At 40.5% G+C, this 25,968-nt stretch overlaps 1 protein-coding gene across 2 annotated transcripts in view; it reads left to right on the forward strand.

Moving 5' to 3' along the window:
- The first annotated feature begins 375 nt into the window (after positions 1 to 375).
- The window catches only part of LOC117675607 (mitochondrial adenyl nucleotide antiporter SLC25A23-like), a 34,509-nt gene continuing 8,916 nt past the window's right edge, over positions 376 to 25,968 (forward strand). For both annotated transcript variants that reach the window (XR_004594250.3, XM_034434438.3), the window contains exons 1-4: positions 376 to 1,022; positions 8,262 to 8,388; positions 18,876 to 18,963; positions 19,516 to 19,627. Coding sequence is in view for 1 of the 2 variants with exons in the window: in XM_034434438.3 (XP_034290329.1) it covers positions 825 to 1,022; positions 8,262 to 8,388; positions 18,876 to 18,963; positions 19,516 to 19,627 (525 nt within the window). In the remaining variant the exon portion in view is untranslated. The remainder of the gene's footprint in view (positions 1,023 to 8,261; positions 8,389 to 18,875; positions 18,964 to 19,515; positions 19,628 to 25,968) is intronic.

The raw sequence follows: 25,968 nt of genomic DNA on the forward strand, positions 1-25,968 counted from the left end.
TCTGTAGGCGCAAAGAAGTATTTTCACTCCATAGAGAAGGAGATCACACATGGCACCACATTATAACATGGTTTACTGCTTCTTTGGTGTTTAATTTTTCACAGATCACTCAACATTTTGTATGAATTTAGAAAATTATGGCTTAGTCAAAAGCCCTCCAGTATCTCCATTTGAGAACAGAGCTATCAACTGCTTCCAGAGCAGGGTCTGGTTAAAAGTAAGCAACACAACTCCCAACTCTGTTCCTCACAATATAGTAGTTCAGTCTTTCCAAAATCTAGTAAAGTGGATTAGGAGGAACCAGGTTCAAATCCCAGGATTAAATTCACAAGCAATAGAGGATGTCGGATGGGCGGAGGGAAGCCTCCCCCCCCCACTCCTCGCCGTGGCGGTGAAATTCAAACCGGAGAAAAGACTTCCCGCTAATTTTTTCGGCCAGTAAAGCTCATTGCATTGGTCTTTCTCTTGCAACTGAACTGACCCACGGATGCCCGAGCGTTGTTTTGATCCCGCGATCTTCTACGAGCTGCCTACCTTCTCGAGGAGGAATAACGCTCTGCTATCTTTGCAGAGAGCTTCTTTCTTTTCTTTTCTTTTTTTTTAAGGGGAGGAGGAAACAGCTGTGGGAGGCGACGTTAACCAACGCATCGTTAAATGCCCTTGTATGGGAGGGTGGAACCGATTTTGCAAAGCGAGGCTGAAAGGAGAGCGTGCAGGGGGCAACGACGCTATGGAGCCCGGCCCAGGCTACGGGGCAAGCAGTGGTCCGCCGTGCCGCCTTTGATGCCGCCCTTCGCGGGGATCTAGTGGGGAGAGCAAGTGTCATGCTAGAGCCCCGCGAAGGGTCTGGGCCCCCGCAGCAGGTGTCCCTCCAAGAGGGCTTCCGCGATCCCGAGCGGCACCAGCGCTGGGCCAGCCTTTTCGAGCAGCTAGACACCAACAAGGATGGGCGAGTGGACATCAACGAGCTTCGGGAGGGCCTGGCGCGAATGGGCATGGAGGCCGGCCCCCAAGCCGAGCAGGTCAGTGGCTAGACGGGGGAACACCGTTTGGCGGCAGATAGATGGGGCTCGACGGCGGATGGGATTGCTCGAGCCAGTTTCTGGGCTCCCCAGGCTTCCTCCGTAGTACATCTGCAGCATGGCTCTGCAGCTCCCCCACCACCCAGCTCCCCCCAAACCGCGGCTCGCCTTCCCTTCCTCCCTTTTCGGTTTCCTTGAACCTGCATAGGCGGCGCCTGCCCACAAAAAGAGCCAGCGGGGGGAGCTGTCTCTGCGAGGGCTCGATTCCACGCGTGGGTGCTGGGGAAGGACCTCTACTAGTGCGCCAAAGGAAACCCATAGGATCCCTTCGCACGCGCCGGATCCCTGCATGCAGTAATATGCATCAGCCTGGGGCCAGAAAAGCCCTCGGCCCCCTCCATAATCGGGAGAGGCAAATAGAGTAGCCAAAAGAATAGCCCATGAATTATACAAGGGTCGGGTGCTTGGTTTTTAGGCCCTCTGTCTGGTAATTAGAGAGGCCCGTCTTATAAGAGGCAGCTCTCTAGGGAGGCCAGTTCTGAAGGAAGGTTTTCACCAGGTTTTAGAAGCAGGAATTTAAGTGGCTTCAGCTTCTCACCCTGGTGATAAATCTAATCCCAGTACTGTGCAGAAGTCCTCCCTTTCCTTCGGCCTGGTCACCCTGAGAAACACATGTTAGTTCATAGTAAGTTTATACAATTGATATATTGCAGAGTTTTTATATGGGCCCTCAGGCCAGTCCTGAGAAGGACATTCTTGCAGCAATAAAGGGTCTATGCTGTAAAATGCCTGCCTTAAAGTAGCCCAGCCAACTCCACATGCTAAGAGTTAAAAGCAAGACTCTCAGATTCAGCTGCTGTTTGCTGTAATCAGGCTGGGCTATCCTCAGAAACCTGTACAGCAACGTTATTCCAAAACCAACAAGGTGATTTGTGACAGTGATATTAAAAAGTATATGCTGTTGTGGATTACAGCCCACTTCAGCCAAACCACTGAAGTTTGGCTCAGTTGGCAGCTGTGTAGAGACCTAGAGGAAAAAAGGTAAGCCGTGGGGCCAGTAGCAACAAAATCCAAATATCATTACTCACTTAAAATAAATGCAAATTAGCACAGTAATCATATTCCCTGGATGGGGGTTTGTTTGGCTGCTCTGGACAGTAATGAAAATTACTGTCCTCAGGAAAAGGCTCTTCGAAAGGAGGTATCAATGCATCAGATTAGTGGTGATTTTAGGTAATTGTTATCATTACATTAATAATTAGCTGTGGGAAGAAGAAATAAAGCTATTCTCTTTGAACTGACCACTTTGGAACAGTGCATGTATTCTGAGATCCTTGCCTTTCCCCAGTGGCTATTTTGCAAGTTTCTCTCTTTTGGAGTCCTTATGGGGTCATCATCATTCTTCGTCAATTAATTAAAAGTACATTAAAGTACCACGACCTCTAAGCACAAGTCAATTAAACAACTGCAGGAGAAGCTGTCTTTAGCAGTGCTGCAAGCAATCCATTGAAAAGGAAATGGCATTTCCTACAAAAGGTTCGTACAAAATTTCCTACAAAATGTAGGAAAAAATGTCTGGTTCTTCATGGGGGGAAAATTTTTAACCTTGATGCAGTTCAATAACTTAAAAATTCAACAAAAAAACTACTCAGGATCAGCAGTTAACAAAAGAATAAGAATGCCCAACAGTTTTCACTTAGGACAGTTTCAGTTTTGTCTCTGAACTTGTACAAAGTGCTACCGACACATGTTCTTTGATTGATCCGCAGTAGTGCTGTAATGAGATTGCTTGATCATTGGATAGATTTACTTATTTTCATAGTGGTTCTTTGAAAATGCTTCAGGGGCTGTTCATACCATTAAACCATATGATGTGATTTACAGAACACAACTTGTTTTAACAGTAAGTTTTTTAGGTTGGGTTTAGCATGTTATGGGAATGTAGCTATTAGGCTTTTAAATAATAAATTATGGCTTAGTGTGTTATGGCTACCAAGCTAATAAGGTAATAAACCATATGGTATAAATCAAGCCACAGTTTTTCCCCTTAAGGTTTTTTTCCTCCCAATTCTGGTTATTAGATACCTCAATGATTCACAAATGAGAATGATCACAAATCCTCTAGATGGGATACAGTTTTTTTTAACTAGTTTCACTGACACTGTAGTAGGAGACAACAAGATGGCATTCTACAGACACTGTTCTGAAGCTACATTGCTGTTGGACAGTTCATAGTCTATTTTGAATCTAATATTAAAACCAAGCTAAAGTGGGTTACCAAGGAAACTACCAGCTTAAAAAAGAAAGAAGTCCTAACTAAATATGCTAATCTGGTCAGTGCCTAGATTTAGTATATTATCTGAAGTAAAAGAAAACCAGTTAATAAAATATGACACAGCCTAAAATATAAAAGCAGAAACATTTTTCCTTTTTTAAATAGATCATTACATCAATTCTGGACCCCAAAATGCAGCTACAACCTGTTGTAAAAGACTGTAGTTTTCTCAGTAGAATTTACAAGAGAGTATTAAGGATGTGTGTGTCTGCAGATTAATCGGTCAGTTTGGATGCTAGTTCAATTAAACTCAGTGGGATTTACTTTGAAGTAAATGTATGTAGGATTATAACCTTAAAAATCTTCAAACTATTTAAACTTAGTTTCTTGTATATTTATGTACACATCTATATAGTTTTCCAAAATAATAGTCCCATGGGATAGAGGATTTTATTAAAGCTTTGCCTTATTGAGCATTATATCCTTGATTTGCAAATAATGTGGAAAGGGAATTTAATCTGCAGAAAGGGCAAGGAATGTTAAACTGTAATGATTATTCTCAAGATGCATTCAGATAACTAAGAACTATTTAGGATGGACCATACTTTTCCTGGATCTCAGCTTGTTTGCTCTGAAAAATTTTGTGCAAAATTGATTGTGTCTATCTGCATGCCAAAATGTACCTTTCAGGTACATTTATGGTAGTTCTTGGATGCATTGTTGCTGTCAGTGCACTTAAGTATTGGCTTAGTTTACAAGTCAAATTAACTAATAAGATTCATTTCATATCCAAAAACTACATTCTGATTTATTTCTTCTGCATTAGAAACAGCAAGGGAAGAAGGTAGAGGTATACTTACAGATTATCTAGTACACTAAGTACAGCCTTCCTAACCTCTAGATCAGTATTGCTTAATATTTGCCTTCAGGACACCTCACTTTTAAAAATCATGGTGGACTTGTTTGCATGGGTGATACTTACTATATTAAAAATTAAAACCGACACATTCATAGAATGTTTGTTGAATAATGTAAACATAAGTGTCAAATATGAGCATATGTAAAACATTTTTATGAGAAATCCTTGTATCTTTTAACAAAAATAATGGAAAATGTGACATTGTTTTACATTTTTGCAAATATTTTCAATATATGACAAGTAATTTTGATTCCACAGACCCCTGAGAAATTCTGCTGTAAACCTATGGGAACAACTATTGATGAGAAATCCCATCTGAGATAGTCCTTTGCTGTTCCTGGAGCTACTGTTTCCTCTTTCATTTGCCCCTTTATTCTGCTTGGACCACCATAGTTGCTTTATTATCTTAAAACCAACATTCTTAACATACCATCAATATTTTTCTCATTTTAAACAAAAGATTTACAAAATGGTATATTTGTAAAACTCTCCACACCAAAAAAAGAAAACCCAGGAAGGCACTTTCTGCAGTCATCTTGCAGAGCTCTTTATTATGGCTTTTTCCCTTCAAGCAGGTCAGGTCCTCCCTTCCCTCAGCGGTAGCACACTTTGGTGTCCTTTTGGGTCTTTTGGACACAATGAATATTAAATGCACCTTGTTGTCAAGGCTTGGCATGTGAAGCAAAATTGAATAGACCTCTTGGGGAAGGGACAAATAACATTAACTCAGCATCCCATTTTTTTTGTAGTCCTCAAATTATAGTGGAGTGGGACATCACTTTGACTAATGGCCACTTTGGTTACTGTGCCAGTGTTTGATCTCAAATCCACTTGTGCCATTGACAGATTTGGCTCAGTAACTGCAGGAAAGACATCTTCGTGCAACTTTGGGGATTTATAAGCCATGGTTTGTGTGCTAACTAAACCAACAAGTTTAGTGTGAGGTAAAATATAGTCCCAAACTTATTCTCATTCATCAAAAATTTACTGAGCCAGGTAATTTGATGTATGGCAAACCATTGGGCATCAGAAAAAGAGAATCCATTCAGAAATTGAGTGTAGCTAGTGGAAGTCAGGCACTCAACTTGCAGACTCTTTAGTCATTAGAGCATTTCACAGCTTGTTTAAACCATGTGGCATTGGGCTATTTTCATACTTCTATGTTTACATTCTTTTGGTTTGTCTGGCTCGTTTTCCTGCTCAGACTGGTCATGTGAGTGCCCTGGAAGTGTGTGAGAACACCACCCTGCTGTTCAAACCAAAAGAATTGCAAGGAAAGACTTTGGATTGTTCACTTTATTTACAAAATGGAGTAAAGTAGATGTGCCCATTTCCTTTGAAGCAGATCTTTGGATTTCTCTTTGAAAACAAATCCTGGCCCATCTAAGTAAGTGTCTGGCTTTCTTAAGAACTCTGACTTTGTGAATCAAAGTTATTACTGATGTGGAGCGAGACCAAAAAACGACTGAGCCAAATAAGACAGAACTATTATTATGCCAATGGTTTATATCTGGAAAATGGTGATTGAATTGAACAGGGTTGGTGGGGGAGGAAAGGTGAGGTAATGAAAAGACAAGGTATGAAATATTAAAAAGAGAAAACCTCTTTTAGTGGCTGCTATTGAATGAATAAGAAAGGGTAGAACTATTTGAAATATGTGTACAGGAGTTCTCATCAGTGCATCCAGGATGTTGCAATTATTACAGGAAAACTCATATAAGAGCAAAAAATGGTAGGCACATTCCTCCCCTCAGTAAACTTGCTTTGTATGAATGTATTAAATATTTACTGGGCTGGAATTTAGTGAGAGAAACAAAATCCTGTTGGTCCCAGTTTCTACATCTTAATTCTTGGTTCTTTTATTTAGATTGCGTCACCTGAGCTTTCCTGGTAATTATGAACATGGTAGTGATTGCTCTGTCATCTCACACCCAAATAGGAGACTGGGTTGTTATAGTTATATAAATTGGCAGCCCTGTTCAAAAAACAATTTATGGAAGCTATTCTATTCTGCAGTAAGAGCTATAGATTAAAAAATATATGTTTTCTTAATTCAAAAGTTCAAAAAATACTATGAGTAGTCCTTGAGTTATGGACCCTGCCCATTACAATCATAAATTGTTAGTTGCAAAAAAAATTTACATTTTTGTGGCAGTCAAGCAGAAACTTGGGAGGTCGCAAGTGCAAATGTGATTGTTAAATGAAACCATTGTTTGCTATGGTGTGGTTTTGCTGAAAACCGAAAGTGCTGTTGTAATTTTGGATCCAGTCATAAATCCCCTTTTTAAGACAAGTTGTAACTTCAAATGGTCACTAAGTGACCGGTTATAAGTCAAGGGCTATGTGTATTGCATTTTAACTATTTGGCAAGGAGGTATTGTTTATCCCATCTTTATTCCCATCTATATATTTATGCTTAGATTAAGAGAAATTCTTGGAAAGGCAGGGTTTGTTTTTTTTTAAAAAAAATCTACTGCCCCTTCTCCAGGGTTTTATATTCACAAAGGTACTATCTTCATGAATAAAGCTGTAGTGAACATACAACATATTTTGCAACATTTTGAGCTGCCTGAAATTAGAAATTACTTTTAAGTCACTTCTTCTGTCTTCAGACTCACAACAGCAGAAATAATCCTTGTTGTCTGGTTTAGCAAAACCTGCATGTAGCATCAAGTCTGGCCTTGTCCAGCTAAATGACTTTGCAGCTCACATTACACTTAAGCCTCTTGGAGATAGAATAGCAATGGTGGATAAACACTTTGCAAATTAGAGTGACAGCCAAAGTTATGCTAACTAGCTTGTGAGCAAAGATGGTGTCTCCCCAAGAATTTCTGCCTCCTCAGCCAGATCTTCATCCCCAGGACATTCCCTCCCCGTTGCAGGCCTCCCCATCAGCCTCCTGTGACCTCCTGTAGGAGAAAGAGAAAGATCTCCATGTCTTTGGACTGTAAATTTCAGAGTGCGACTGTACAAAGAGGGGTTGTGTCTCCTTAGAATCAGGGATGTCAAACTCGCAATGATACATTGTCATGTGGCGTATCACAATTTTTCCTCCCTTCGCTAAAATGGGGTGGGCGTGGTCAGAGATGACGCATTCAGGCCGCAAGTTTGACACCCCTGCCTTAGGTAAAAGCAATGGTGTCAAGAAGAAATATTTTACCCTGGCCTTCTGGATATCTTCACCAGGAGATATCCACCACAAGCACTGCCTAAAAGACGAAGTTATGAATCAGGAAATTCTTCGAGGAAGTGTCATCTCTGCCATGAAATCACTTGGCAGCATTAAGGAAATTGTTCTTTCTCCACCTCACCTCTTCGTTTGCTAAATATAGATATATTATTTCCTTTGCAGGTCAACAGTAGGGACTATAATTAGGTACTACAAGTGGAGTTTGAAACATTTTATAAGTAAGTGTCATATGTAAAGGACATAATTCACTGTAGGGTGTTTGGTTTGTGAACTTTTGGAATTTGAACATTTTCTTTCAGGAATCTAAACATATTCTTACAGTGAAATGTAGGCATGTACCTCCAGTACAAATCAAAAGATATGACAGATGTAGACAGATGATATCCACACTTAAAATATCATGTTGACAACATTTGTACAGAGCTAGGTATGCATATCTTGTGCAATAGGAGAAGTGGATTGTGTAATCAACTTGTATTTTCCAGTTATGTTAGACTTTTTTTCCTGTTTTCCTGCACTGGCCATGAAACATGAGAATTGTAGTCCATTACAGTACCAGGCCACTGTAGTGGGAAAATGTGCATTAAAACAATCACTTAGGTATATAACTTCCTCCTGCAGTATCCAAAATGTTTTGAAATGGTAATGTTCACTTTAGTCAGGGGTGTCAAACTGGTGGCCCGCAGACCAGATGCGTCATACGCAGGCCGCGCCCACCTCTGCTCCGCGAAGGGAAAAACATTGCAAAATGTCACATGACAGCAATGTGACACCACGACTTTGACACCCGTGACTTTGGTGAATTGCAGTACTCCAACTTCTTTCTAAAACTCACTTGGCTTCTACTTTTTGCAGGATATCTTACGGGAAGGTGACACAGATCATGATGGAGAACTCAACTTTGAGGAATTTGCTCAGTACCTTCAGGAGCGGGAACGGAAGTTGTTGCTGATGTTTCACAGCCTGGATCGCAACAATGATGGTAGGAAACCCCTCCAAATATTAGTATGACTTTCATTCTGTCTGAGCCTAAAGTGGAGTCACTTTTCTTTAAACTCTTCTCCAGCTTAACAACATGTAGTGTTTGGTTTATAACTGTGCCATTTTCTTCATTTCCCTGCCCCCCTGTAACAGACCTATTAATAAAGCCATTGGCACCTGTCTTTTTAAAATGTCTTTTAAAATAGTAAGGAGTATTTCATATATATTTATTCTGTATTTGAACAGGACCTAAATAAAAAAACCCGCTTCATTTCAGACTTACAGATCGTACAGTATTTAAAGCCAGAATGTAGGTTACCTGATTTTGGTTTAGCATGTTGTGAACCCAGCCATTGTGGCTTGGGTTTCAGGCTAGCATAGTAACTTCATATTGTGATTTGCTAAATTCATGAACACCTTAACCCATTTCATACAATTCTTTCCATGTTACATTTGTTCAGAAATAATACCTTTCTGTATCTTCACTGATAACAATATATCCTGACTTGTTCTTCTCTCATGCACCTCTAGCCTCATCTGTTTGGGACTCAATTAATACCTGATGCCCAACTGTGAAAATAGAGGTCCAGGGCATAAGAGCCTCAGAGTTTTTGTTCTTTTGGTCATCTGTTCTGTTCTTTTCCTGGGTTGAGTTCCAAAAGCCAAGAAGTATCTGCTCTGTTCTATTTACTTTTTTTTTTTTTTTTTTAAAGCCTGGTTAACCTCTAGTCAGTTCTATGATACAGTACAGGCAAGGCTTCTTATAGCCTTGGCTTCTAGCAATAGAAAGCCTTACATATATTATTATTACTATTGCTGCTGTCATAGTCCTTCCAACTTACACCTGATAATTGCAGATTCTTTCAACTGGCTCCTCTTTCCTTTCATAGACATTCTTATAAGAAGACACAAGCAGCCACATTCCACTTTTTAGCTGGTGCTGCCTTCTGAACTAGTTAGATGCAATGCAGTATATCCTGTTATCAGGCAGAGTGCTGTTGTAGGGCAATCCGAGATGATCAGTCCAGATTAGGGCAAAATTAAGCATTACCTGGCTGAATATATGTTGTATTTAGCCATGAAATCACAGGATGCTACTCTTACATCTCTTGCTCATTTCTCTCTGATTCATATGTCTGGAAATAATGGATATACCATAAAAGCTTTTATGGTATAAAATACATTGGACTCATCATTCATATATATATTGATAAGAGCCTTGGTGGCGCAGCAGACTAAAGTGCTGTTAAGTAGCACTTAGCTACCAGCTGTCTGCAATTACTGCAAGTTCAAATCTCACCAGGCTCAAGGTTGACTCAGCCTTCCATCTTTCCAAGGTAGGTAAAATGAGGACCCGGATTGTGGGGGCAATAAGATGACTTTGTATAAAAAAGAGCACCGCGGGGGGGGGGGGCAAAAGCCCTACTAAGCAGGTATATACAAAAGTATGAAGGCTATTGCTTAACGCATTGTAAGCCGCCCTGAGTCTCCAGAGAAGGGTGGCATATAAATCGAACCAATAAATAAATAATAAATAAATATATATATAATGACTCCATGGGTTCCATATGTCATTTTTATACACACACACACACACACACACACACACACACACACACACACACACCAAGAAACCCCTAGCTGGTGAAGAAAAGAGACAAGCCCAAATTTTTAAAATGTGCAGTTGAAAATTTTTTCCTTTCTGTATGGCCTTCCCTGTTACAGAACTATTTTGTGTTTTGCCAAGCAAGTTGTTTCTCTAAACAGACAAAGCAGAAATAAATCCACTGAACACAGCAGCACTTACCGCTAAGTTAACATTGGTAGGATCTGGGCAGTGTGGTTACATAAATATGTCCTATTCATTTATTTTTGAATTTGAAGATGTTCCTGAGCTGCATAGAGACATGCTGTTATTATTGTGCAGGAGTTGCATTTTTCTCTTTAAAGGAGACATGAAAGTAAACTTGACAAACAACTAATCAAATTTCACTTTGGCCTTTCCCTCTCCATTTGAAGAGAGAATACTTGGAAACAATGAACCAACAGTGTGGTAGATTAGGATGCTACAAACTGTAGTTTTCTGGCGACTTCTGAAACTGAATAATAATAAAAAAAAAAAAAGTCTGAAACTATCAGGTAACTTTTTAAACTGGCCTTGTTCTAATGAGAACAAGAAAAAAGAAATGTTGAGTTTGAAATTGTCCAGATTAGCTTCTCCAGCTGCTTTCAAATTGGAATTTCTAGCCAGAATGGTCCAAACCAGATTGGTAAAGACTGTGCTAAAAGCATTGGTTGCTAAAGGATGAAGGCTTTAGTTGATTCTTCGTGACACATTCCTTTTATATTGCTCTTATGCAGTGCAGATTTGAATCCCTTTTTGAAGTCCTTGTCAGACAGCCCTGGGGATTATATAGCTTCCTATTACATAAGGGTCTTCCCCGTTGGCTTGCAATTTTATTTTCAGCACTTTGTGTTTCCATTTAATGCGCTCAGCTCAAGCTGCAGCCTTATTTCCAGATCTTTCTGCCATGTCTTTAAACTGCTGCTTACTCAGCAAACATTAAGCAGGTGCTGTTTTTCCTTGCATCAAAGTAAGGGGAAGGACAGGGGGGAAAGGCCAATATAAAAAAGTTTCTTTATCAACTTTCTTTAAGAATTTAGCACTGGAGGTTTAAAACTGATAGTTAAATATGCAGATTTTTGAGGAATACTTGGGAGAAGCAGCTTGCTGAATTAGGTTGAGTCCAGCAAATTGGGAGTGAATGCAGAGGTTTCAACCAGTCTCCTGCATCTTGCACCTAGTGCAGGGGTGTCAAACTTGTGGCCCATGGGCCGGATGTGTCGCGTGCTGACCCTGGTTTAACGAAGGGGGGGAAAGTCCCAATACGTCATGTTGATACTGCTGTGACAACGCGAGTTTGACACCCCTGACCTAGTGCAATCAATGGAGAAATATGCATGTTCTATTCTGACCCCTCCCTCTCAACTACTGCTGGAGAATCATGCTTGTTCTTCTTTGTCGCTATACGTTCTGTCTCCCTGGCCCTGAAGGTCCTTTGTTTAGCGATAAGCCCCCTTGAGTAGCCAGCTTCTCTAGTCAACTATCTGTCCTATGAAAGCCTATGAAAACAGAGATGGCAATTTTCTCACATTCTCAAAAATATACTAAGCTCAAATCAAAGAAACAAGATAATGGCTTAGTATAAAATAGGAATCTGGCCTTCCTTGGCTGTTTGAAAACCCTAGCTTGCATCTTGGTGCATTGAGTCAAGATAGCCAATTACACTTTATTCAGTAAACTATAATTTGGCATACCAGAGTTTGATACAATGTGTGAGCCAGATCCACAACAACCTTCCTTTTAAAAGAGCTGTCCTAGTTGTGAAAAGGAAAAAAACCTCTGTTGATTCAGTTTTTCTGGTTGCTCAGTGTCTTTTCCTGTGGGGCCAAAAATAAGGATTTCAGCCCGTAGAGAAGAATATAAAGTTGGCCCAGGAGCAAAAGAAACACTAGTTGGAGACAACAGAATCCATGGAATTTGGGAAGGCTGCTCTTCTACAAGACTTCGTTTTTCAAGACTATACATACACAAAAGGGGACAACTGGTTTCCTAAGATAATTTTGAAAATGACCTCCAGTTCCACCTCCTTGCCCCCTCTTCTAAAAGAGAATGTTAGTTTGGAACCCAGGCATAAAGCCCTCTTTCTGATGAAATTGTGCTCTTTCTGTAACTCAAGCCAACAATAGTCATCTTGATGATGATTGTGGGTGATAGCATCAGTTTGTTTCACACAAAAACAGTTTGGTCAAATTTTATTGGAGATTATTAAAGACTGGCTATCGTTCTACCCCATCCAGCAGCCATTGAACTAGCTATCGTTCTACCCCATCAAGCAGCAATTCAGGATTTTTCCTTGTATTAGCATACAGAGAAAGAGGCAATGTTCTCCTTTTCTTTTTCCTGTTAAGAGAGCTGGCTATGTATTTGTGTGGGAGCAACTGTGGGTTGAAAAATGCCAAAGAAAGCATCTTTCTAAACTACAGTCTCGTTGCAAAAATACCTAGGCATGTGTGGTGTTGCTTGGTTTAAAAACATAATAAAGCACACAAACAAAATATCCCACTGGTTTGAAATTTAGACTTAGCAACCATCATTCCATTTTCCATTATTTCCAAGATAGACTACTGCAGTGAGATTTAATGCAGGACTGACCTTGTGGAGGTTTGCCAGAACTTAACTGTGCAAAACTTTGTGGATATTCTCCACAGGCTAAATCTAAGCAACTTTCAGACAAAATCAGATTTTTTTTTATTAAGGTAGTAGCGTTTAAGTGATTGACTACTTTGAAGATGACATTAAATAAATATTTTTGTCTATTTAATACAATTAGGCAACTGATTTTTTAAAAATATCATTTTCAATAAAAGTGCATATAAGCAGATGACAATAGATATGCCATTTCTTCAATACATAGGAAGAATGCTTCTATGATTTCTTCTGGTCCATATATGTGCACAGTAAAAAATGATATCCTTCCTAGTAGAAAAATATTTGAGACCCCCACTTCATTGTTAGATTGATTACTGACAAGTTTAAATCAGTTACAATTTATTTTAATTATATTCAGTTAAAATTAAATTATATGTAATAACATTAGGAACCAGGATTGAGGTAGGATGAATAATAATTATTATCTGCCCTGAGCCTTATAAATTCAGAAATAGGGGATATGCAGGACTGAATCAGGATTCTAGATTCATATGGGTGGACATTTTTACACTCCTGGGGGGCGGGAAACTAACATGGAACATGATCCTTTGCATAAAATTAGAATATGCTAATTGAGAGGAGGAGCGAGATTAGGATTGTGCAGTGCTTTGGAATCAATTTAGCACTTCAGAATATGGAGGAATGCAAACACAATCCTCTTCTGCAGTTTACTAGAGGAGCTGGAAGTTTCCTCAAAGGAGCCTCAGGAACAAGGAAGAAGGGACTGTGTGTGTGTGTTCTCCTCTGTCCTGAAGCACTTCTTCCCAACTGAATCCAAAGCAGAGTGTAGCCCTAATATACATGCAAATTCTAAAATAACTTCTATCATTTAAATTAAAAACTCAGAAGACTCAAAGTTGTGGGTAAGATTATGAGAAAGTGGTCACATAGCAGCTTCAGAAGATCCTGGATGAAGCAGATTATCTGGACCCCTTTCCATCAGGATTTAGGCTAGGGTATAGAATGGAAATGGCATTGGTTATGCTTTTAGATAGCTCTGGTGAGGTGGGGTGAGGGTAGTGCATCCATTCTTGCTCTTCTTGACCTCTGAGGCCTTCAGTACATCAAACATGGTATACTTTTGGATCAGCTCCAGAGATTGGGGATGGCAGCACTGTATTGGGCTGGTTCTCCTACTGTCTCCACGGTCTATACCAGGGGTGAAATCCAGCAGGTTCTGGAGAACCAGTAGCGGAAATTTTGAGTAGTTTGGAGAACTGGCAAATGCCACCTCTGGCTGGGCCCAGAGTGTGGTGGGAATGGAGATTTTGCAATATCCTTCCCCCAAGAGTGGGGAGGGAATGGAGATTTTGCAGTATCCTTCCCCTGCCACGCCCACCAAGCCATGCCCACCAAGCCATACCACACCCACAGAACCGGTAGTAAAAAAATTTGGATTTCACCACTGGTCTATGCCAATCAATAGTGATTGGGGAGGAGTGATTCCCACCTTTGCTAGAGAGAGAAGGAGGGAGGGAGGGAGGGAGAGGGGCAGGCAGGCAGGCAGGCAGGCTGGCAGGCTAAATCCAGCATAATTACTACCCACTTATGAGAAATGGCTAGTAGAACAAATAGCTAATTTGTCTAAGGACTTTTCCACACCACAGCTTTAAGTTATAGTAGACTCAGCACTAACATTGTGAACATTGCTTTCTTATTTAAGACACTTATTTTAAGTGTCTTAAAATAAGGAAGGGTGAGGCAATATATTTACAGATCTCAAAACAAATGGAAAAGAGCCACCTACTAATCCCATAGTTGCTCACTGAACTCAGAAGAATAGCTAATGGCATCTTGTTTTAGCCTGGTTGAAATTTCTTATTTTGAACACAGTGAACACATCTTGTGCTTCCAATGTTCTATTCCTATTTTTATTCTGATATCTCTGGGGTAATAAAACATTCTGCATTAAAACTATGCAGGACACCTAATTGCATATTTGCTCCTACAAAGCCAGGCAGTTTTTCCAGTTCTGCCATTTACTGCTTTTTATATAATTGTTCTGATGGAATTTTTTTTTTTCTAATACCCAATTAAAGCATCCTTTCTTGAGCTATGCAAATATGTCAGAACACAGTTCCCATGAACCCCAACCAGCTTGTTGGGTTAAAGCAACCTCTTTCTTTCAGGAATTAATTTCCTAGGATTTTTTACTCTGAGTAAAGGCCAAGGGTAGTTTTTCTGCCATTTCCCAATGAATGCAAACCAAATGCAGAGTGGGTTCCCATGTCACACTAAGCCATACAATCAGTGGTTACAAATAATAACTTCTGGGCTTACAGAGTATGTCAATCCAGAGCTAAACAGACTACTTCAGACCTTAGCAGGCTGTGTGATTCAAGTCATTTATTTAAAAGCAGTCCTGGGAGAAGAGAGTTTGTCCTGTTTGTGCTATTCCTCTGTTGTACTAAGTACACAGTCTCTGACCCTTTTCCCACTTGGACTGAATGAATTACAGACATGCCCTGGCAATGTTTTTTTTAATGGGCAGGCTGTGCCCAATGACATGTCTTTCTTTTCATCCTCAGCAGCCCATGAGTGAGATAGACTTATGTCATCCTTAGTTCCAATATTATTTATGTTCAGGATCTAAAATCCATGTTAGATTGTTCTGCCCCAGCTACGGACCCCAAAGAACGCAGCACACACAAACTCTATACAAAGCTTATTTTATTCAAATAACTCAGTCTTTATCAACCAAAGGCTGTTAATAAACTGTCTTAACAGCCTACAAGAATTCTAAGATAAGGTAATTACAGTCTTACTAGAGTTGGCAGAAAGCCCAGAAACAATTTTGCAGAGAATCCAGACGCAATGGAGAGTGAACTAAAGTTGTTCCCTACAGCTTGCTGCAAGCGGCGTTCCTCCTTAAATAGGCTAAGGGAGTGGCCAATTAAGCCTTACTCTCAAGGAGACCTCCTCCTGAGGAGCCACTCCTGCCTTTTGGCAGCTCTGCGCGCCGGTGCATTGAGAAGAGGCTCCTCCTCTTCATCCTTTTCACTTAAAGGAGCTTCTGGAGGTTCTGAAGGCCCTGGCTGAATCCCTGCCTCTGGCACATCTTCTCCAGCCTCCTCACTGTCCGACTCGAGTGCCAGCTGCACAGGCTGCTGGCGCAGCACCACACCAGCCTCCTTGTTGTTGGAATCAGCTACAATCTGCACAGGCCGCTGACGGGCCACAACATAGATGGAACACAGGCAAGAAAATGATAAGCAAGATAAGGACTGGGCTGCAAATTTTTAAACAACTGGTTCACTGCCCTAATGACTGGCTGGGTGGGCACAGCCAACTCGATGTCACGTTGAGAGGTGCTTCTCCTCGCCCGCCCTCTCATGACCGTGGAGATGCTGCAATGGTCGTAACAGTGGTGGGTTTCACTTACCTTGGCTGCTGGTTTGCTCACGCGCAGAAGTCCAGTTGCCTCTTGAAAAAACCACCTTTGGGACAACCATGACCTAGATGACTGAAGAATCCCCATAGACGAGATTCCTGTGCTCTGAACTAACAAAGCACAGTTTCCCACCCAGGAGAAGCAATCATTAGATCCATTCGCACCACTTAAAGATACCAGCTGGTCTCATTCACCTCACAAGATATCCTTAGGTAATCATCCAGATTTAAGGAAAGATCACTTGCCCCCAGAAAAGCAGTAAAAAAAAATCAGGCAGAATGCCAAGCTTGCATCCTGCCTCTGAGCCATTTCTTCTATAGCTATGCCAACTCTTCTATAAATAGCTTTTCCAGCCGTGTTGGAAGTATACTCCAAAAAGCTTAAAACAACCCTTTAACAATCTTTAAGAAAGTCAAGCCCCAGGAATAAAAGTATCACAAAAAATTCCAGGGAGTGGGGGGATTCTGGAGAAGCTCAGTCTAGAGACAGAAAGTCTGGGCACAAGGCTTACAATGTAACAAGCTTAACCCAGAGGCAGTTTCTGAAAACACTTAAAGCAGCAGGGCAATTAAGATAAGGATTAGGTTAGAAATATAGGCATACCAGAATGTTTCCTTCCTGCCTCCCTTGCAGGATTAGTCCTGTAAAGTGGGCAAAGATTTCTTCCAACAACCGGTTCTCCGAACTGCTCAGAAAATTAACATCCGGTTCCGGAGAACCAGTGCGAACCAGTAGCAGCCCACCTCTGGGTAACGGGGTCAGCAGACATCATGCCGGTATGGTTTTATGCTTGTTCAAGTAAAAATGGAAAAATGTTTCAGCTCTCCAAATGAAAAAATATTCTGTAAGTCAGGTCCGTGCTAATTTTCCTGTGAGAATGAAAGTATTCAGAAATTTCAAATGGAAAAATGGAGGTGATTAAAATGGCTGGTTTCCCTCACTAGTTACTTTCCCGCACAGTCTTGCTGTTTTGCCAACTCTTGGTTGTCTAAAGTTTAGTTCTGTGATGTTTGTTGGACTGTACTCTCCCTCCCAATTCCTATGCAAATGCTCTCCACTCTTCCCAAATAAAGAGTTGCATCAGCTAGGCGGCTTACAGTAGTCATGGCTAAATTGATGTTCTGTGGGAATCCTGCAGTTCCTCTGTAAATATTACCCAACTTGCTACCCTCTGAATGATTGTGTTCCCAATTCCATCATTTCCTCCTTATGCTGACTAGTAGATTAAAGGAGCTTGCAGGCCAATTTCTTATGAAATAGCACAGTAATTTTCAACCTGTGGTCTGCGGACCCCTGGGTGGGCGCAATGTTGTCACGGAGTCTGCAAAGTCTTGAAGAAATGTTATGATTTAAATCTTGAGTTAAGTCTTGATGGGCCATGACCATGGCCCGTGGCCACAACAGGTATTTAAAGGGGATCCGTGATGAAGAAAAGGTTGAGAACCACTGTGATAGCATATTGAGAAAATTCTAAGTCCACTAGCAGCTATGTTTATGACTAAGATGAAAAATATGGTTAAAAACCAGGTTTAATACATTCACACAGAATACTAAGCTATAATCAACAAACCACATTATGTGATGTGTGAACCTGACAAGGTGGCTTGTATATCAATACTATCGTCTACCACTGACCTGTAAATTCTTAGTACTGTACTGTACAGATTTATAAGGGAAAGCCATAGGGATTAGAATGATAAGGATAGCTGCCATTACATTCTTGGCTTGTATTGTAGTTCTCCAAATGAGTGTTGCTTAGGCATCTTAATCAGTCTCAAATATTGGTACAAAATGTGATTTGTTTAAAACAAAATTATCATCCAGATTTCAATTTTTGCCTCTAGTATTTTTAGGTCTAGTGAAAAAAACCTTGCTCTGTCCGAGAATACATGCAGGCATTATTAATCAATATTTTGACTTAAAAAGTGCTCTCGGTGCTAATTTAAACATTAAAACTATAGAAAAAAACAGTATAACCAATTAGCATCACTCTTTTTTCCTCTCTGTTCCAAACCTTCTGGGAGGGAGAAAGGTGGTTGATTGTTCAACTGTTTGTGGACAATACATACCCTACCCAGACCTGACATTGCTTTGCTTGTGTGTCTAGTTTTAGCAAAGCATTTCCTGGAGCTGGGACCAGATTGATGCCTTTGGGGCATAACATTGAGACAATTGTTAACCACCCCATCCTTTACAAGCATGGACTTGTAGAAACAAAGCTGATCAATCTTTGACAGTGTTGCTGGAGCCCATTTTCCAGCTATGTTTTCTTTTTCACCCAGCACTCATTTATACTGACTGCTCTGTGTTTTCCTTTTCATTCATTCTCTCTTCTAGTACAGCCCTCCAATATCCAACCAAAAATCTCCCTTTTGGTCTTTTGCAGAGCTCTGTGAGGTTGTTTGTCCTCTAGCTCTTTAAGCATTTTCTCTAACTCCCCATTAGTTCCTCTTCAAGCAGGGAAGATTCACAGAGGGCTAAATATTGGCAGTTTGGAAAACAGGGATGGCTGATTTTATAGTCCCTTTCCCTGCACTTGCAATATACTGCCCTGAAAAAACTTCCAAGATGCTACCAGGTAGCATCTGGTTTTTTTTTTTTTGTTTTTTGTTTTTTTGCAATCTGTTTAAGACTTCTCCAGACCCACTAGTCCTTTGATTCTGATTCTCTCTCTCTCTTTCTTAGGCCCATGAAAATTTTGAGTACAGCTCACTTCATCCTACTAGAAGCCTTCTAGGCTTCTCCTAACTGCTCAGCTTCCTGGACTGAGCCCTAATCCCCCAAATGGATAGCCATGCTCTTTGTCTTTGTATTTATGTTGCAGGCCAGATCGATGTCTCTGAGATCCAGCAAACTTTCCAGTGCCTGGGAGTTTACATCTCTCTCCAACAAGCAGAGAAAATCTTGCACAGGTGAGACTCAAACTGTTCTTGCTTTGTGCCCCTCCTATCTCCTTATCCTACAATATTTGAAATGTGGCCAGAGGTGTTTCATTTTGCTGGGTTGGAATGAAATCTAGCAGTTGCATTCATTTCTATTGACCAGCTGGACTAAAAGTTTGGAGGAGAGGACAGTGCTCAAGAATGATTTGAGGCTTCTGATTTATCCTATCAGCTCTCAGTGCCTTCCCTGAATCTATAATGTTTATTTCCCTATGTGTTGACGTAGAAGAATGGAAAGTTAAAATGGCCTGTAAAGCCCTGGCGTTTATGTTGCCAGTTAATAGTTTTCCAAAAACTGCTTCTCTGAGCATTTTATTTAGAGTTTTCACTCTCAGAGCTGGAACTGATCCTGCTACTAGTTCCAGCAAAGACACTGGGATTTCTATTCTGCATTCTGTCCTACCATTTGAACAAAGCATCCTCTCTGTTCTAGGTTGCCCTCTTGTTTCTACAGTGAAGAGGGGTAGAATCAACCCAATATTGTTCCTTGTCCTCGGTACTGTGTGGGCTTGTGTTTTGCAGCATCGACAAAGATGGCACTATGACCATTGACTGGAATGAGTGGCGAGACCACTTCATCCTCAATCCATTAGAGAACATGGAAGAGATAGTGCACTATTGGAAGCACTCAATGGTAAGCCATATTTCCCTTCTAGCCAAACCTGGGATTATTGTCTATGCCATCCCTCTCCACTGTTTTGAAAATTGGCAAGCTTGGAGTTACAGAACTAGAAGAAATCAGACCCAATAGGTGAACAGCCAGTGGGCAAATCACATCTCTTTGCTCTGACGACTAGGTCTGGAAAGATACTGAATCTAGCATGGATGTAGCTTTGGGGAAAATAACATTTATATCTTCCTTACATTAGACAACTGCATTAGTGGGATATATGTTTCCCCAGTTTGAAGTGAATATTTCCAGCCAGCTGTAATTATTGCCACATATTTAGTCTGAAATAACTCTGTCTCAAATTAGGGGATCCAAGGCAGTTTCTTGGGTGTCCTTAGAAAACCCTGGCTTAGATTTCCACTGGGAAGAAAATGGCCATAAAGAGCACCAAGGACTTGAATGGGACAATAAGGCTGTTCTCCGCCCATTCATTCTGTGGGGGAGGGAGAGAGCCTTAAGATGTTATTGGACTACAACTACCATCACTCCTTACCATGGACTGCATGGAGGACATTATTAAGGTTCTTAAGATTGGGGGAGTCTTATAAATATCATTTGCATTCTCTTTATCAAATAGAGATCCTCAAATGAGGCCAGTTATTAAGGGAAAACTGGAGGAAGAGCTCAGGGAGGTTTCTTTATTAGAGAGATGAGTGGCATATATATTTAAGAAATGAAACACTTTGTTGACCTTTGGGGGGAAATCTTCTTTAGAGCATACATTATTTGAGTGAGAACTATCCAAACATGAATTTTCTTTTGCATTATGTTCCTACTTCTCTGTTTTTTGTTATGGGTGGAACTGCAGGGTAGCATCCCCACAGTTTGATCCTCTTCAGTGTTTCATTGCAAAGAATCCTGCCATATCCTATCCACACTGCTGGACAAGACATGATGGGAGGTATTCTGACTTATACATATTTTAATCCACCCACCTCAGCCTCTTTTTCCTCCCACCCTGCTCCTGATCAATCCCCTGAACACAATTAAATTGTATGTGTAGATGCTTGCACCTTTTAAAAATGTTTGAACACAGAATTCTGGAATTGCAAAGTAACCTTTTCATTCTATATACCTTGCTGTGTCTTCATGTCAATCATTATTTCTGTTATTTGTAACAGGTGAAAGACACTAATTTCAAGAAACATAAATAAGAGTTTTGCCTTTGTTTTATGTCCTTATTGCCAGATAGGTCATCTTTGTTAAGAGAAAGAAATTGTAGATTGGCTGTGTAGTTCAGTGGTAGGGTTGTAGGCATTCTCACTAAATTTTAAAATGAATTATTAATGCCCATTTTTTTTGAGGCAGGGTATAGGTGCCAATGGGATGCTAATGGATGCTCACAAGCATTATGTTGCCTGCACTAAAATAACATTTACTTTACAATCTCCATTTCAAAGCTGACTTTAAACCACAAGCATCCTAGCTAAAACACAGATTCTAATTTGGGGGATTTTTTATTTATTCACAAACTTGAGTGGCTGAATTCTGTCATTTAAAAGCAATTACATTTCTTCCAACTCTGAATTTTACATTTTTTTCTCTACATGGTCACACAAATACACACACACCAATTAGAAAGTCTGCAATTTCGGCAAATCAGTCAAGAAACAAATAACTTGGAAATTTATCTTATATTCTCTGACTTCTTTCCTGCTTTTCTGAATGTTGCAGATAGTGGCTGGGGTTGAAGTCTGTAAGCACATGGGGGAAACACGTTAAAGCAACTTGGCAACATTAAGATGTCTGGACTTCAACTCCTAGATTTCTGGGAGTTGTAATCTACACATCTTAAGGTTGCCAAGTTTGAAAAATGCTGTGTTAAAGTTATCTTTATGACAAAAGCAAGGAATGCATTTATGAAAGTTAGAAACAAGGGAAAGGGGGGAAAAAACCCTAAGATGCTGAAATAATATGATTTATTAAAGATGGACATACAATGCCAGAAAATGGGAACAAGTTTATTCGGTTGGCCTTTCTATACAAAAACATAGAATGTAGACAAAACCATAGGGTAGAAGGGACTTTAGATATCATCAACGTCCACTCAGCACAGGATTTATTTATTTATTGAATTTCTGCAGCCTCCCATCTCAGTCAGTGATTATTAGTAGAATAACCTCCAACAAAGGAGAATGACTGCTTCATGTGGCTCCCTATTCCACCAGCTTACAGCTTTGAACTCTGTACAAAGTCAGAGTTCCTCCTGGTGTCTACTTGAATCTTTTTCCTTGTGCTTTTAACTTACTGGTTCTGGTCCCAACCTTGGGTAATTTCTACTTGTGGAGGAAATTATGTGACTAGAGGGAAATTGGAATAGAGAAGAAACAAAGGGGGTATGCCTTTGTATAGAAGCGTGATGAGGGAGGGAAGTGGGCTGCAGCTAGAGTGCCAGTCTCAGTAGAAAGCAGCAACAGAGAGACAGAAGCCGCACAGGTAGTCCTTGACTTACACTTCATTTATTGACAGTTCAAAGTTACAACAGCACTGAAAAATGTGACTTATGACCGTTTTTCACAGTTTCAACCTTTGCAGCATCCCCATAATCACATCACCAAAAGTCAGATGCTTGGCAAGTGGTTCATATTTATGACTGTGGTGTCCCATGTGATCACCTTCTGCGACCTTCTGACATGCAAAGTCAATAGGGAAATTGGATTAATTTAACAACCAGGTGACTAACTTATCAACTCTAGTGATTCACTTAACAACTAAGCCTTGGTGGTTCAGTGGTTAGAGCAGGGGTGACATCCAGCAGGTTCTAACAGGTCCTGGAGAACCAGTAGCGGAACTTTGAGTAGTTCAGAGAACCGGCAATACCACCTCGGGCTGGCCCCAGCGTGGGGTGGGAATGGAGATTTTGCAATATCCTTCCCCTGGAATGGGGTGGGAATGGAGATTTTGCAATATCCTTCCCCTGCCACACCTACCAAGCCACGCCCACAGAACTGGTAGGGGAAAATTTTGGATTTCACCCCTGGGTTAGAGTGCAGCACTGCCGGCTACTTCTGCTGACTGCCAGCTGACTGCAATTTGGCAGTTCAGATCTCACCAGGCTCAAGGTTGACTCAGCCTTCCATCATTCCGAGGTTGGTAAAAGGAGGACCCAGATTGTTAGGGGCCATATGCTGACTCTGTAAACAGCTTAGAGTGGGCTATAAAGCAGTGTAAAGCAGTATATAAGTCTAAGTCTAACTGTGGCAAGAAAGGCCGTAAAATGGGGCAAAACTCACTTAGCAAGAGAAATTTTGGGCTCAATTGTGATTATAAGTAAAAGACTACCTGTATTTGGGGTGTGAGATATTGCCTTTGATTTAAACCAGCTTTTTTTTTTTTCTTCCATCCCCTCCCAATCAGTTTTGTCCCATCTGGAATTCTGGGGTTTTTCCTGACCACATGCTTGGAATGTATTCTTTCTTTTCTTTTGGAAAATTGAACAAAGATCCTTTAATAGTAAAGCCATCTGATGGTCTCACTCGTATAGCAGAGGCCATTCTTTGCCGTGGGCAAGAGGTATCTTGATTATATTTGGCTAGTTCCTTCACAGTAGAATTCTCCTGGTATGGGAGTGGCTGGCCTTGATTTTTATCTTGGGTTTTGATTAGTAGGCCCTATCCTTGGAATGAGGGCTATTTGATTTACGCAATTTTTGTGGTCTTTGTGATGGAGCCTGAAAATTCTTTTTACGATGTGCCAAAACTTCAGTGTATCCATTTCAAAGATTACATTTGCCTTTGATCTGGGTTTCCAAATACATGTGTCCCTGTGAGGGAGGGACATCACAGGATCCTTTAGGAAAAAGAGGATCTGAAAATTTGTTATCTCTGGGCTGGCTTTTAGCCAAGGTCTCTATCTTCTCGCTGTGTTAATCTCATCAGTTGATTGAAATAGGGCAGATTAAAGTTTATATTTAAACACAAAGTCATCTGTAGCAGATGTGCTGAGTACAGAGAAAGTAGAAGTTTCCTAGGATATGTCAAGGTAGAAGTCAAGGCAGCCTAGTCAGATCTCAAGAAAAATGTAGCCTACCAACCATCATGTAGTTTAAATTAAACTCAACATACGATGACTAGTTTTCCAAGAGTAAAAACCATTAATCTGCATATGTTTATATGTTTATTACTGCAGTATTAATCCAAAACAAATACTCTAGCAGGCATAATTAGGGCTGCAAATATCTAGGCTACAGTATTGACTAAATGGCAGCAAAAAGATATTAAAAAACACCAACTGCTGCCATCTACCAGGGTATAGTATTCTGGAGTGGACAGCCATATCAAATTGAATAAATTAAATTCAGACATTTGCTGCCCCCCCCCCCCAAAAAAAAGATAGCTGTAAGCTCAGTAAGTGATGAAATGGAAACTATTTCCTGCATTGTGGCTGGTATTAATCATCTAATGGTCTTTATTTATTTATTTATTTTAAATTTATATACCGCCCTTCTCCCTGAGGACTCAGGGCGGTGTACAGCCAGAATTAAAAAACATAAAATACAAATATTAAAAAACAATTAAAATATATATAAATTTGGCCCAAAATTAAAAATACAAACCAATTAAAACATTTAAAATTTCTTCTTAAACCAGCCCAGCTTGCTGGAAAAAGTGGGTTTTAAGGGCACGGCGGAAGGCACTAAGGTCTTGGATTCTCCTTATCTCTGGGGGCAACTGATTCCAGAGGGTAGGTGCCCCCACAGTCTTGCAGCTGAAGCCTCCTGCTATTTATCCTGCTATTGCTGGATGTATTCCTAGAAACTAATGTTTTCCTATTTTGGGGTCAGGGAGTTTACCCTAAACTAGGATTGTCTTGGAAAAATTGGGATGTCTGATCATGTGATCTCAGCGGAAGTATTCTTCTGTTTTGTGTTGTAATTTGAGATTGATAAGGATAGAAGATGGTTGGAATTCCAGTCCTTATTCACAGAAAATAATGAGGACTCCATTGATTGGAATAGAATGGAGACCAAAAGACAGTTCATGTTACCAATGGTATCCCCATATTTGCTGACAGGCTTGGGGTGATGTATGGAATCTGTATGCAATCCATGGGAAGGTCTCCTGCAAAGCCCCATTTCAATGAATAACATTTTGTGTTAAAATTTAAAAAGAGTACAATTTCCTTTTATTTAAAAGTTAGGAAAATGTCAAATTATACCTACATTCTATTTGGTGGGAGCCAGATTTTCACTTGAATTTGCCGCCTTCTGCATCAAAATATTTCAAAAGTCCATCCTTTCCCAAAGATCTGTTTCTTTCTCAGCTTCTGCTTGGATTGGAGCAGGTCCATTTCCCATCATATAATCCACAAATGCTGATAGGATTGACTCTTTCAAGTCCCTCCTCATCCACTTTTAGCTCTTCAATCCCATTAGAAGGTTGCTGGAAGGCTTGGCTGCGTCCCTTCCTTGCCTTCTTCTCATCTTGCCTATCCTTACCCATCATGGAAAAGCTTTTTTCTATCAGAAAGGGCCCCAGTGTCTCAGGGATCCATAGTGATGCAAAGCTGCTGACCCTGGTGGAACTATGGGAGGCTGACCATCGACACGGCAAAGGCTTGGAGTCCATTGTGGGAGACGATCTGGTAGGTCAGGCAGTGCTTCCTTCTGCAGTATTTTTCTTCTTTTGCTCTGCCCTCCAGATTCCTTAGACTTCTAGTCCTGTTGCCCTGCCTTTGCCTCACTGAGCCCCTTTGATTCTGTTTATGTCTTGTAGCTCATCATAAAAACAGGAATATAGGGACTTCAGCAGGCCTGTTTATAGAAACGGGGTTCCATGCAGAATGAATTTCTGCTTCTGGTGTTGGTATAAAAAAGCAGCACTTGAGTCTGTTTTGCCCTTTAACAGGGCCCTTAATCAACCCCTACAGACACACAACAAAGGAGCTGATGATCTCTGTACACTACCTATATCCTCTTCACTTTTTGATAAACGCTGTAGCAACTGGTTTCTTTGTGTAATTCTTTACATAATTATGTAATTTTTGGGATAAATTCATTGATTTGTTATGCAGTATTTTTATTCTGCCTTTCTTCCAAGGAGCTTAGCATAATAACATTTTATCCTCAAGATAACCCTGGGAACCTATTCTTGCCCCAGATCATCTGTGAGCTGCCTGATTGAGAAGATATTTTAATCTGGTGTTTCTGGTCTTTATGTTGCTGGTATTGAATCAATTTACTATCCCAGCTGCACTCTATCATTCTGTTCCCTGTACACCTGTGCATTTCCAGGATCTTTAAAATAAAAAGTAATGTTAATGTTAAACATTTAGTGTTTTTTAAGGAAAAACACTTTTGGATAGGA

Source organism: Pantherophis guttatus, chromosome 2 (assembly GCF_059756535.1).
Source record: "Pantherophis guttatus breed Tessera chromosome 2, ASM5975653v1, whole genome shotgun sequence".
Taxonomy (NCBI): domain Eukaryota; kingdom Metazoa; phylum Chordata; class Lepidosauria; order Squamata; family Colubridae; genus Pantherophis; species Pantherophis guttatus.